The following is an 11699-nucleotide window of genomic DNA, read 5'->3' as shown; positions in this document are numbered from 1 at the left end:
TGTCACTGTCACTGTTCTGTGGTTGTCACTATACAGTGGGGACACCAGTAACCTTTTTCTGAACGAATAAATATTCCAAAAATTTACCTGAATATTATTTATTTATTTAATTTTATTAAATTATTACAAAAAAAAATTGATTGAAATAGTGCGATTAATTATTATTGTACATAAACATTGAGTAATAGCCTCGTTACTCAACTAATACGATCCACAAATCTCATTATTATTTAAATGATTTAAACCATATGCAATACAATATTTAATACTTGTATAAATATTATTTTAGATTTTATAACATTGATATTGTTTATCTCCATAAAGGTACGACGTATATTCAGTGTGTGTAAAACAAATAAATATAATACTCAATTAAATAATTCCCAAAATATCTGGGTTGTGTTGTATGTGCACATACGTGTCATAAGATAACGAATTTGCAATAATTTCGTATAGAACATTCACCTAAATTACCAGAAATATTATTATTATGCTCGAATCATTTTAGCTACACCAAATCTATTATCCAGGTAAATGCACGGACTGGCCCTCGTATTTTTTCAGCAGTAACTAAAAAAGTATTGGCTCACCTACTCTACTTTTCGCAGTATTTCGCATATCATTGTTGAGTTTTGAATATATCGCCCAAAGGTAAGAACCCGAATGTATCATTTTTATCTTTTGCTGTTGCGTACTATACAAAACGGTCACTAAAATTAGCATAAAGTTGTCAAGTTGTGGATCACTGTTTTGTTTCCTTTTAAATTATTGTTCCGATTTGAATAAGATCTAAAATTGTTAAATGTTAAATGTATATGACCGCAAATATTTTGAAATCCCGGTAATGACGAACGTAATTTAATTGTTTTTAGTAAGTAAGTTTACTTTGGTTTTAGAGCACTGCTTAGTAGCGTTTTTACCAGAACTATGGCATTTAAATATCCAGAAGTTGCAAGGGATGAATCTGTAGTGGATGACTACTTTGGTACTCAGGTAAGTAAACAATAATTTTAATTTATAAACCTACAAAAAATTTAATTTTAGGTTAAGGATCCTTACCGGTGGCTGGAGGATCCAGATTCTGAAAAGACTCAGGCATTTGTAGATGCCCAAAACGCCCTTACACGTCCGTACCTTGACAGTTGTCCCTACAAGGAGAAGCTCAGGGAACACATAACTAAATTATGGAATTATCCTAAATCCTCAATACCATTCCGTCATGGGGATAAATACTATCAGCACAGGAACACTGGTTTACAGAACCAAAGTGTCATTTATGTACTTGATGACTTGAAATCTGAAGGAAAAATATTTTTGGATCCAAACACTTTTTCTGATGATGGAACTGTGGCACTGTCCAATACTGCTTTTTCTGAAGATGGAAAAACATTTGCTTACGGTCTCAGTACTAGTGGATCAGATTGGATTGAGATCAAATTTTTGAATGTGGAAACTGGTGAAAATTATAAAGAAGTTTTGAAAAAAGTTAAATATTCATCACTAACTTGGATGCATGATAACAAAGGCTTTTTCTATGGTGTAAGTGTTTATAGTGTTATATTACAACAAAGTCTAGTTTATTTCACCTACATATACATGTATTTATATATTCTTAGACATACATCCACAAGGAACAACTACATTAGCACATAAACCTTTCACACATTATTATTAGGTTATTTACTTGTTTTAACTATGTTTAATTCCAATAAATTGCTTAATTTAGGACATTTAATTATAATAAAAAAAATTAATTAAAGGCGTATTTGGATCAAACTGGAAAAGCCGATGGATCTGAAACAAAATCAAGTGAAAATCAAAAGCTTTACTACCATTTGTTAGGAACTGATCAATCTCAGGATATAGTTGTAGTAGAATTTGAAGACCCTCAACTTAGAATGTAAGTGAATATTAGGCAATGTTTGTTTTAAGTTAGCCAGTTTAATTGTAGGTCTGCTCATGTGTCTGATTGTGGAAAATACTTGGTTGTGACTCCCATTAAAGGCTGCAAAAATAATTTATTGTATTATGCTGAACTTCGAGATGATTACAAAGTTGAAGGAAAGTTGGATTTGAAACCTATTGTAACAGAATTTAATGCCGATTATGAGGTAAATTTTACTAATAATAATTAATGTTGTATTAATTTATATTTTTATAGTATATTACAAACAACGATAGAAAATTCTACTTCCGTACCAACAAAAATGCTGCTAATTACAGAGTTGTTATGATTGATTTGGATAAACCAGAAGAAGAGGCATGGGAAGACTTAATACCAGAAAATCCTAAAGATGTTTTAGACTGGGCACATATTGTTAATAATAATATGTTGGTGGTTTGTTACTTAAAAGACGTGAAGGTGTGTACGCAAAAAGAGTCTCATGTTAATTTATTATCGCAAGTATCTTTCAGAACGTAATGCAAATTCACGATCTAATATCAGGCAAGAAATTGTACGACTTTAAACTGGATGTGGGAACGATTGGAGGCATTTCCGGAAAGAGAAAACACACTGAAATGTTTTACAGCTTTGGTTCATTCCTCACACCCAACATTGTTCATCAAGTTACCTTTGATAACGATAAAATTGAAGATACGGTAAGCTACTTAACTTAATTAATGAATTAACGACCAACATTCATTTTAAAATAGGTTTACCATGAGACAAAAGTGGGTGATTTGGACCCATCAATCTATGAGACTCAGCAAGTATTTTATACCAGTAAAGATGGAACAAAGATTCCAATGTTTATTATTAACAAAAAAGGTTTAGTCAAAGATGGAACTAAACCATGCTTGCTGTATGGATATGGAGGATTTAATGTTAACTTAACTCCGTCTTTTGGTGTCTCCAGACTAATATTTATAAATCATTTTGACGGCATTTTTGCACTAGCTAATATTAGGGGCGGAGGGTAAAATAAATAAAATCTCCTTTCATCCAACAATTAAATAATAAATAATATTTTAGTGAATATGGTGATAATTGGCACAATGGAGGCCGCTTTGAAAACAAACAAAACTGCTTTGATGATTTCCAATATGCAGCCAAATATTTAGTAGAACAAAAATACACTAGTGTAGATAAACTAACAATTCAGGGTGGATCAAATGGCGGATTATTGGTGGCGGCGTGTATAAATCAAACACCCGAACTTTTTGGTGCTGCCATATGCCAAGTTGGAGTCTTAGATATGCTGAGATACCATAAATTTACCATTGGTTATGCTTGGAAGTCTGACTATGGGTGTTCTGAAGTTGAAGATCAATTTAAGTATTTATATAAATACTCACCACTTCACAATATTAAAGTTCCAGGTAACTTATAATTCCCAGCAGTTAATGTAGTTAAATTACACAATTCCTTTTAGAAAACGGTCAATATCCATCAACTTTGTTACTGACAGCAGATCATGATGATCGTGTAGTACCTTTGCATTCTTTGAAATTTATTGCTCAACTCCAACACCAAGTTGGGAGAGCAGAAAGCCAAAAGAATCCACTTTTGATTCGCATTGAAACAAGAGCAGGACATGGTGCAGGAAAACCAACTTCCAAAATCGTAAGGAATTAATTTTCTTTGTTGTATTAATATTAACCATTCTTTTTTTGTAGATTGATGAAGTAACTGATACATTCTGCTTCATTGGTAGATCCTTGAATTTGAACTTTAAAGACTAGGTTTAAAGATGGAGTTAAACCAAAGTGTTCTTATATTATTGTACAAGTTTTCTAATGTTCATGTTGTATTATCGCCAAAATGTAATTATTGTATAAATAAATCCAGTGACATTTAACAAATTTATTTATTTAAATATATACAATATTCGAATAATCAACTTTGCTTTAAAAGCATTTCCCAGTTTGGATTTAATATGAACCTATTTTGAATTGGCCCTAAAACGCTGGCGTTTAATTTTCCTCCATTATCTGAAATACTGACAATATCCTACAATTTAAATATAAATTATTAGAAAATTATTAATATCCAGTTCAGTAAACAAACCTCTTTCGTTGGATTTGAATCTGCAGATTCTAAATCATACATCACATTTCCTATTTGAACCTGCATTTTTCCTGATTTCCTTATAACTAATTTCCCAATTTGGCCTTCTAACATCATAGATAGTGGATAGTCTAATACTTTAGTAACTTTTGGGTCATCACTGAAGCCTTTACCAGCAAATGACTCAGGTAACTGAAAAGTAGTAGAAACTATAATTTATTATATTGTTTTATGAACAATTACTTACATTCCAAATTGATAGATTGGGATTATCATCACTATAACAGTCTTCTCTGAACTCTGTTAAGGGATCAAATGAATCATCTATAATAAATGAGCATTAATACATTAAATAGTTAATAGGGTGTATTTCAAATCATAAACTGGGTTTATTAATATTGAATCTAAATGTCAATGTTATAATAGTAAAAAACTGAATTGAATCAGTATTTTCAATATACAGAATGAATGTTAAATGTTTTAATAAAGTTTAGTTACATTATTTTAGCACTACATTTAAAATTCCTTCCATATATTAATAATTTACTGCAGAAGTCTATACCCAAATACATCTTAAAAAATTTAGAATAAAAAGCAGCATACAAAACCTGTCAAGATAATTACATTTACTAAATCGCGTGATGGTTGGTTCTTCACTTTTAATAGTCAATTTTGGAGCTGCTAACAAAAGTATTAAATTACAATTTGTAACAAACATAAATTTGCATTACAGAAGCAATATTTAATTTGTTTGTACCATCAATATACTATTGCCTAATGAGTTAAATACTTCTATTAAGAGAGTAACTGTTAAGTCAGAAAATCTGGCAAGATAATATAAAACAAATGATATTATACATAGACAAGCTCAAATGCAAGACACACCTGTACACATAGAATTTTTTCTATATAAAATTACAACAACACTACAGAATGTGATTATTACACAACATTAAGCAATGATATTGGCTTGTTGTTAGGACACAGTTAAAAATTGAATAATTCACAAATAATTACCCACCTGGAGGTAACTTAAAATCTTGTTCACACCAAGTAACTGGTTTAAGGCTTAATTTCTCGTCATCACTGTCTTCATTATCATTTCCCATAATGTCATCAATCACACGATCTTCATTTACCTTATTCACTTCCCATTTTTGATCTTTTTTAATAGTTGGAACTGCCATACTACTCCTTTCTTCATTGTCTCTGATATTTGATCTTCTGTCTCTAAATCTCACCGTATCTGCACCCATACCATCCGCAAATACACCACTTGATTGTACATATTGAGATTGCCTGGTGTTTGTTTTTGATTTGTCAAGGGAGGCACGTCCCCTTTGTTTTGGTTCATTTTTCTTAATGAATCTAAAATAATACTTGTGTTCAGTCGAATATCCAATTCAATATTTCCGAAGTAACTTACTCTTTATTTTTATCCTTGTTTCTGACTACATTGAGGTTAGGCGTGTAAACTTTCTTTGGTTTCGTGCCTCCTAAATTCAAATCTCTTGGCATTCTAATAGATTTTAGACGATTTCCCCCCGGTTTTTCATTTTTTATTAGGTTTTTTAGTAATTTTTCTTCCATATTTAAAAATTTTACAACATCCAGAAGTTTATTTTGACAGTTGAGGTTATATCACACTGTTGTCATAACAATGGTCAACGTGTTGCGGCATTGCCAACGTTAAGTTTTCTGCGCAAAATAAGAAAACTTGGGATACGTATATATAGGGTGTCCTAACATTCCGCTAAGTGAATGCGATTTATTTTTATCAAATTTAATCTTCAATTTATATTATATAGTAAGTAGTTTTTCTACGTATTTTGAGTTGTAATTTGTATTAAGTTTCTTGAAAATTTTTTTATGTTTATAGTAAATTATTCAGAAATACTAAAAAATTAATTCTTTTTTTTATATTCTGTATGTCACTAACAAAATTGGGAAATCCCAACCCTTCAAAACTCAAATTTCTAATACTCGTTACCCAGTCATTATTAAAAAAGTAAAATACATTACCACTTGTTTGTTGCGTAATACAACAAAAAAATTGATTACGCTATTCTTATCAAAAAAAAACTTAAATTTACCTCATGTTTATTTAATTTTGTTTTGAATAATACAAACACAGTACGTTACATCAATAATAATAAAAAATAACACTTAACTAAACAATAACATCAAAAACATATAAAATAACAATATTGCAGTCTTTGATATAATTAAAAATAAATAAACAATATATTGCACACAAGTTTTTCCTAAAATATTTTTATACTATATACTTTAATAAAAATATCGATACCACCGTATTCCATCTTTTTAGTGGCATTTTTTGATAGGTTTGGAAATATTTATTGTAAAAGCTCATAAAGAAAAAATTTTGAAGGACACTTCTTCATTGTATCTCTCCGGATACAATACATTAATCTTAGGCATATATTCCTCTAAAAATCTATTTTAGTGTCCATAAAATATAAATAAAATGCGAAATGTGTACCAGGTAGCCATACGAACAATTGTCGACAAACATGTATATAGATATAAAATTGATACAATGTGTAAAATATCAGGGCAATTTTTTAAGTTTAATAAACATTTGCATTAAAAAACAAGTATGAAATTAACGGAAGCCAGTTCTTTAGGGGAAGACCACATGGAAGAAACTAAGAAAGAAAACCAAAACCATTTAACAAAATTTGCCCCGATACTGAACTTGTTTTACAAGCAATTGTGTGAATTAATGAAACAATTTTGATTTATTTGTTGTAACATCACATTAAAAAAATATACATTTGAGTTAATAGAATTTTTGGACTGCGCATTTAGATTAGTTTGGTGGAAAAGTTGGAATAATAATTGGCATGTGATTGTTCAACACGTTTGGAGAATGAATGAATGAATGATCGAAGAAAGACATGCCTAACTTGTGAGTATTAGCAGAAGTATCAGGTACTGTTTGAGGATTCGAGAAATAGGGGTTAGTGTCTTGCGAAGAACATGCCGAGTCTGTATGTACTAATGGGGTTGGTTCTTTGTTTGTCATGGTAGGCACAGATGTAGACGTTTGACTTTGATCGGTGTGAACACGACTACTGTGTAGAACGCACTGATATCTATGTCGAAATTGCATGGAGCAGTGTTCACACTTGAACCTCTTTTTAGCATGCCTCCAAAAATAATGTAAAGCTAGACTACCTCTTGTATGGTAACGACTCAAACCATTGTTTTTACAGTAAATACAAATAAGTCCACGTCTAGTTACCAGCTGTGCCATATATTTATCTACCAACTTTCTACAGTTTCCTTTTGTATTTGAAAGGGCACTTTTCCATTTGCGGAGTTTGCCGTTTAAGTGTCGTAATACTTCTACTTCATCTGAATCCCAAAACGGTAACACAATCTTTTTAGGTCGACTCTGCTTTCTCCGGCTTTTTGAATTACTAGAGACATTATTGTATATCGGTTTGGTCGCCAAACTGGAGTGAGCCAACATATGAGTCATAATTGCAGATTGATTATCAAAATGCGCATCACATATACAACATTTGTATTTCTTATCTGGATCGACATTTTCTTTTGAATCGGGAGATGTGGCATTGTGGCGATGCGTAAACTGATGTGTTTCCAACGACATATCATCTTCAAATTCGCAACCACATGTTGAACAGAAGAATAGTGGAAGTTCCATTTCGTCACAATTTTCTTCGTCCACCTGGCTACCAACATCTCCCGCTTCATGAAAATCCGACTGAATCCTATGGCTTAAGTTAATTCGACTCATGTCGTCAGCACCCCGCGAATCTGATTCCGGTTCGGAACCGTCACTGGCCTCCATGTAGTTAAACAGTCTTGCTGCTCCGTGTTGCTTCGGTGTATGACTCTTCCATGGCTTTGAATCAGTTTGGAGAAATCGATTGCTGTGTTGTTGTATCAGTGCAGCGGCGGCACTTAAATCATGAGATTTCAGCGTCGATGTATTAGAACTGGAAATCAAACTGTTTGGGTATTTATTACAATAATGTGCATTATTTGCTTACCTACACACTCCACTGTTTGAAGCGGTTGGATTTTGATTTGTTGACGACGACGTATTGTTAAAACTTGTTGTACGAAGGACGTTACTGCCACTGGAACGGTTTCTTTGTTCCAGTGGACTGAAAATGAATTGATTTGTCATTATTCCAGTAATTTAATCGATTCGAAGTCAAATCAAAAACATTTTTACTTACTGATGTTCTTGTTGGTGACTGGTCAGTTGAGTGAGATCATCCGCTAGAAAACTGCATTTACCACAAGCCCTCTTGTTGTGAACTTTCAGGACATGCGTGGCGAGCCTTTCCGATCTTGCCGCTTTGTAATCGCAGAGTCCACAAACGAATGGTTTCAAATGCGTATTCATGTGTCTTTTTAGACACCAGTTGTCAACACCCGACCAGGAACAATAACAACAAGTGAATCTCTTCTCCCCCTTCTTTTTCCCGTTGCTTTTAGTTATTGTTCCCGTTTTACCGGTGCTTGTTTTTATGTCGTTGGTCACTCGTGTGCTTGTCGGTTGGGTTCTGGTTAAATTGTTGAATCCATTTGGAATGGATAAGGAGTTCAATGTGTTAAGACTTTCGGCTGGATTTGCTTGTGTTGAGTTATATTTTTGGTAGTAAGACATGCCGGATGCATTTTTAGGTGGATGTCGTCTGATTCTGTTGAGGTCGTAGGGATGCTCCCTGTGCATCCTTAAGAAATGTTTCTTAACGTGGTCGGCACGGTTGAATTGTTTTTGACAAACGTAACACTGGAATGGCTTTTCTTCTCTGTGAATATTTTCGTGCCTGGTAAACAGATCTCTTCTGTCAGTTGCATAAGGACAGTACGTACAACTGTATCTTTTGTTGGTATTATTCGTTTGTTCAGTGGTTGTTGGTGAACTTCCTTGGACATTTGACAAATGCAAGTTTGAGGAGTTCACCGTTTGAAATTCGTCCACAACTTGGGTGTTACTTTGTTGTTTTATGCAATTTGACTCTAATTTGTTCTTTAGCCTTTGTAAATAGTTATTTATTTCTTTTAGTACCGGATTATTTTTCGTTAAAATATCACAAGATTCATCTGTATTTATGTTGTGCTGTCGACTTAAGTGCATCCTGACACATCGCGCCCAAGCACTTTCATAGGGACATTGGGAACAGTGAAATGCTCTTAAGTTCGAATGGGTACCCAACCAATGTTCGGCCACTCTAGGAAGGTACCCCACACAATCACATTCAACGCACCTGAATAACTTTTGTATGGGATTGTACGTAGCAATCTTGGATTGAGTCCACTGCAATGTATCATCGTTTGTCACCCATTTATCTTCCAAACCTGAATTAATGCCTATTCCGCTTGGTACAGATGATTTGTGACTTTGAAAGTTCGGATTCAAGATTCCGGTTGGGGGGAAGCCATTTTGCATCAGGGCTGCTAAACCGAATGCTGTCAGGTGTTCTTCCGGCTTCAAAATAGGAGTATCCACATCATAGTCAATTGGCGTCAAACCACGGTCCTGACTTGATGTTGTTAATCGGTCGTTGGTTAGTTCAGGTAAACCATCTTCACCGTAAAGTTTTCTTGTTATCTCTTTAAACATATCTTCGTAACAATCCATGGCGGAACCCGTCATGGGCATGGCCACCTCCATATTGGTCTACGACCTCACTGAGGAGGCTGGGCTTTTACCAATACCTGGAAAAATATTAAGTGTTAGTTGTAATAAAATATCACCAACTGGCTGTGCTAATATTTTTTGTGCAGCAACTGTTGGGACAATCTTATATATTTCAAAGGAAATATTTATTGAAATTGAGCTTGTTTCGAAGATGTTACTATAAATATACATTTTTTAACATTATTGATGTTGATTTTATGGTTTGAATTAACAGTTAGCACTTATGTATGACTTTATGACTTGGTGCTGAATTTATTGATTCAATAAAAGTTGGCACTCAAATGCAAGAGTTTATGACTGTTACGTTAATTTTTAAAATTCCTTAATTTTAAATGACAATTAAAGGGGTTTTATGTGAATTTTACTTAAATTACTTGAAGCTGTTGTAGATTTATTTTTGACTCATTATTCCTCTAAATAAAATGATAAACAAACCGTATATTGGGGTAAGGTCTGGAGATAGTGGAGCCAACTAACAAGACCACATCGAATAATCAAATACTCATTCAGATGGAATAAATTTATATTAAAATATAAAAGGGTTTCAGAATATAATTTAGAATAAAAAAAATTAAACTGTAACAGAATTTTACAAAACAAAAAAAATTTTCATAATATTTGGTCTAGAGCAAAAATGAATCACTCTGAAGTTTCGGTGGTTCCTTTTGACTCACCCTGTATTTATAATGATTAAGTATTTCAGACTATTCAAACGTTTAATCATTTTGTTATTGATGAGCTTTCATCTGCATATTTCTTAAAATTATATAAGATCTTAAAAGTTTTACTATTATTATAATTACGTGCAAACAAAATTAGAAAAACAAATTAATTTGGTAGCTAACATTTTTTAATTTGTGCCTGTTAAACTACCAAATTTCACGATTCAAGCTTCCGGATGCTATGCCAGTCAATTGAAACAATTTTGTGAGTTAAAATACGACCTAAATGTAAATTTATCCTTTAAATTGGGTTTGTTTAGTTCATTCAAACTATAAATAATCATAGGAATTGACACACGATTTTATAGTATGTTTACATCCTCATTAGCCAACTTGTTATTTCAATAAAAGATGTAAACAAGTTGGAAAATCGATTTCAAAGCACAAGTCCAACATTATCCTGATGAGATGTGCTACATTCATAATGTTATTGTTATTTGGCTGTACCTTGATAACTACAGGTGATTAAAGACCATCCTACATAACAAAGTAATTAATCTAATTAATTATGCCACAAAAATATGATATGATGATGCTGAAAAATTGAGGTTTTGGTATCCGTGCAGTATGGCCAATGACTATTGTTTTTGTTGTTAGTAAACGTCCGAAACAGGAAGGAATGGAGAAAGGAATCCTCCGAGAAAGGGAACAGAGTTGATAAAATTCATAGAACAGGGATTACAGACGAAGGAATAGGCGGAAGAGTGCGTCTGAGCGTAGTGAGTCAGTGTCGGTGGTGGCAAATTGCGGTGCTAAAGAAACGTAACAACGAACGTATGAGCGAACGTATGCGAGTGCATGGAAGGGATGATATTATAAAACTTACCATGTAAAATAAGGTTTTGTAGTACACATTGAGAAGCATGACATTTACACTCACTGGCTGTGACGTACACTATCGTTAAATTAAAACTTAGGAAAACGTGTGCAATTTGGTTGCGGGACACGGGAGCAAACGGATGGAATGTCTACTCCTTCGAAGTCTGACCCACCCAATGCTGCGGCACCCGCTACCGCCTGTCCGGGGCTCCCTACCCCCGCCCAGACCACCCCACTACCCCACTATTACATCCCGACTACCCCTGCCCTGCTGCTGCTCCATGCTGCTTGCCTGCCTGCGAGCCTTCCAGCCTTGCCTGCCACCCTCATGTCCCACGTCCTCGCTCGTCGCCGCCGCTTCTCCACCCCCTCGCCCCTACCACCCTCCGCCCCTTCGCCCCTGTTCACTTACTCGCGTCCACACTTTTCCTTCGATTATACA

The 11699-nt window shown here is 33.8% G+C and overlaps 3 protein-coding genes across 6 annotated transcripts; 1 reads left to right on the top strand and 2 right to left on the bottom strand.

Moving 5' to 3' along the window:
* Positions 1-494: 494 nt before the first annotated feature.
* On the top strand, positions 495-3804 carry LOC109608735 (prolyl endopeptidase). Of its 2 annotated transcripts, none has more exons than XM_020025376.2 (11): positions 495-651; positions 897-993; positions 1045-1539; positions 1761-1900; positions 1952-2111; positions 2162-2362; positions 2416-2601; positions 2656-2918; positions 2975-3321; positions 3375-3565; positions 3619-3804. In XM_020025376.2, exons 2-11 carry the CDS (start codon positions 928-930, stop codon positions 3682-3684), a joined length of 2115 nt encoding a protein of 704 aa, XP_019880935.1. In that variant the 5' UTR covers positions 495-651; positions 897-927; the 3' UTR covers positions 3685-3804. The 2 variants fall into 2 exon arrangements, with proteins under 2 accessions (XP_019880935.1, XP_019880862.1); XM_020025303.2 differs by lacking the exon at positions 495-651 and adding an exon at positions 704-841.
* Positions 3791-5659, bottom strand: LOC109608894 (DNA-directed RNA polymerase III subunit RPC4). Of its 3 annotated transcripts, none has more exons than XM_020025485.2 (6): positions 5436-5659; positions 5031-5377; positions 4634-4690; positions 4257-4333; positions 4010-4201; positions 3791-3952 (listed from the first exon to the last, which is right to left on the bottom strand). In XM_020025485.2, the coding sequence occupies exons 1-6, from the start codon at positions 5597-5599 to the stop codon at positions 3839-3841; spliced, it is 951 nt and encodes a 316-aa protein (XP_019881044.1). In that variant the 5' UTR covers positions 5600-5659; the 3' UTR covers positions 3791-3838. The 3 variants fall into 3 exon arrangements, with proteins under 3 accessions (XP_019881044.1, XP_019881120.1, XP_019881203.1); XM_020025561.2 differs by having other exon boundaries at positions 4634-4687; positions 5436-5658; XM_020025644.2 differs by lacking the exon at positions 4634-4690.
* A 433-nt stretch (positions 5660-6092) lies between these two features.
* On the bottom strand, positions 6093-11493 carry LOC109594654 (zinc finger protein Xfin). The gene is made up of 4 exons (XM_020009925.2): positions 11265-11493; positions 8245-9733; positions 8053-8169; positions 6093-7998 (listed from the first exon to the last, which is right to left on the bottom strand). The coding sequence occupies exons 2-4, from the start codon at positions 9687-9689 to the stop codon at positions 6843-6845; spliced, it is 2718 nt and encodes a 905-aa protein (XP_019865484.2). The 5' UTR covers positions 9690-9733; positions 11265-11493; the 3' UTR covers positions 6093-6842.
* Positions 11494-11699: the final 206 nt, after the last annotated feature.

This window comes from Aethina tumida, chromosome 1 (genome assembly GCF_024364675.1).
Source record: "Aethina tumida isolate Nest 87 chromosome 1, icAetTumi1.1, whole genome shotgun sequence".
Lineage (NCBI taxonomy): Eukaryota > Metazoa > Arthropoda > Insecta > Coleoptera > Nitidulidae > Aethina > Aethina tumida.
Note: the sequence above shows the minus strand (reverse complement) of the source record. Positions and strands in the feature narration are given on the sequence as shown.

Excerpts from the sequence above, each read along its gene's own strand:
- LOC109608735 (XM_020025303.2), top strand. The coding sequence starts at position 810 with ATGTATATGACCGCAAATATTTTGAAATCCCG. Across the intron at positions 2,919-2,974 it reads GCTAATATTAGGGGCGGAGG|TGAATATGGTGATAATTGGC; the intron begins GTAAAATAAATA and ends ATAATATTTTAG. Across the intron at positions 3,322-3,374 it reads TCACAATATTAAAGTTCCAG|AAAACGGTCAATATCCATCA; the intron begins GTAACTTATAAT and ends AATTCCTTTTAG.
- LOC109608894 (XM_020025485.2), bottom strand. The coding sequence starts at position 5,599 with ATGGAAGAAAAATTACTAAAAAACCTAATAAAAAATGAAAAACCGGGG. Across the intron at positions 4,334-4,633 it reads CATCACGCGATTTAGTAAAT|ATGATTCATTTGATCCCTTA; the intron begins GTAATTATCTTG and ends CATTTATTATAG. Across the intron at positions 4,202-4,256 it reads CCAATCTATCAATTTGGAAT|TTACCTGAGTCATTTGCTGG; the intron begins GTAAGTAATTGT and ends ACTACTTTTCAG.
- LOC109594654 (XM_020009925.2), bottom strand. The coding sequence starts at position 9,689 with ATGGAGGTGGCCATGCCCATGACGGGTTCCGCCATGGATTGTTACGAA. Across the intron at positions 8,170-8,244 it reads AGTCACCAACAAGAACATCA|TCCACTGGAACAAAGAAACC; the intron begins GTAAGTAAAAAT and ends ATTCATTTTCAG. Across the intron at positions 7,999-8,052 it reads TCAAACAGTGGAGTGTGTAG|TTCTAATACATCGACGCTGA; the intron begins GTAAGCAAATAA and ends TTTGATTTCCAG.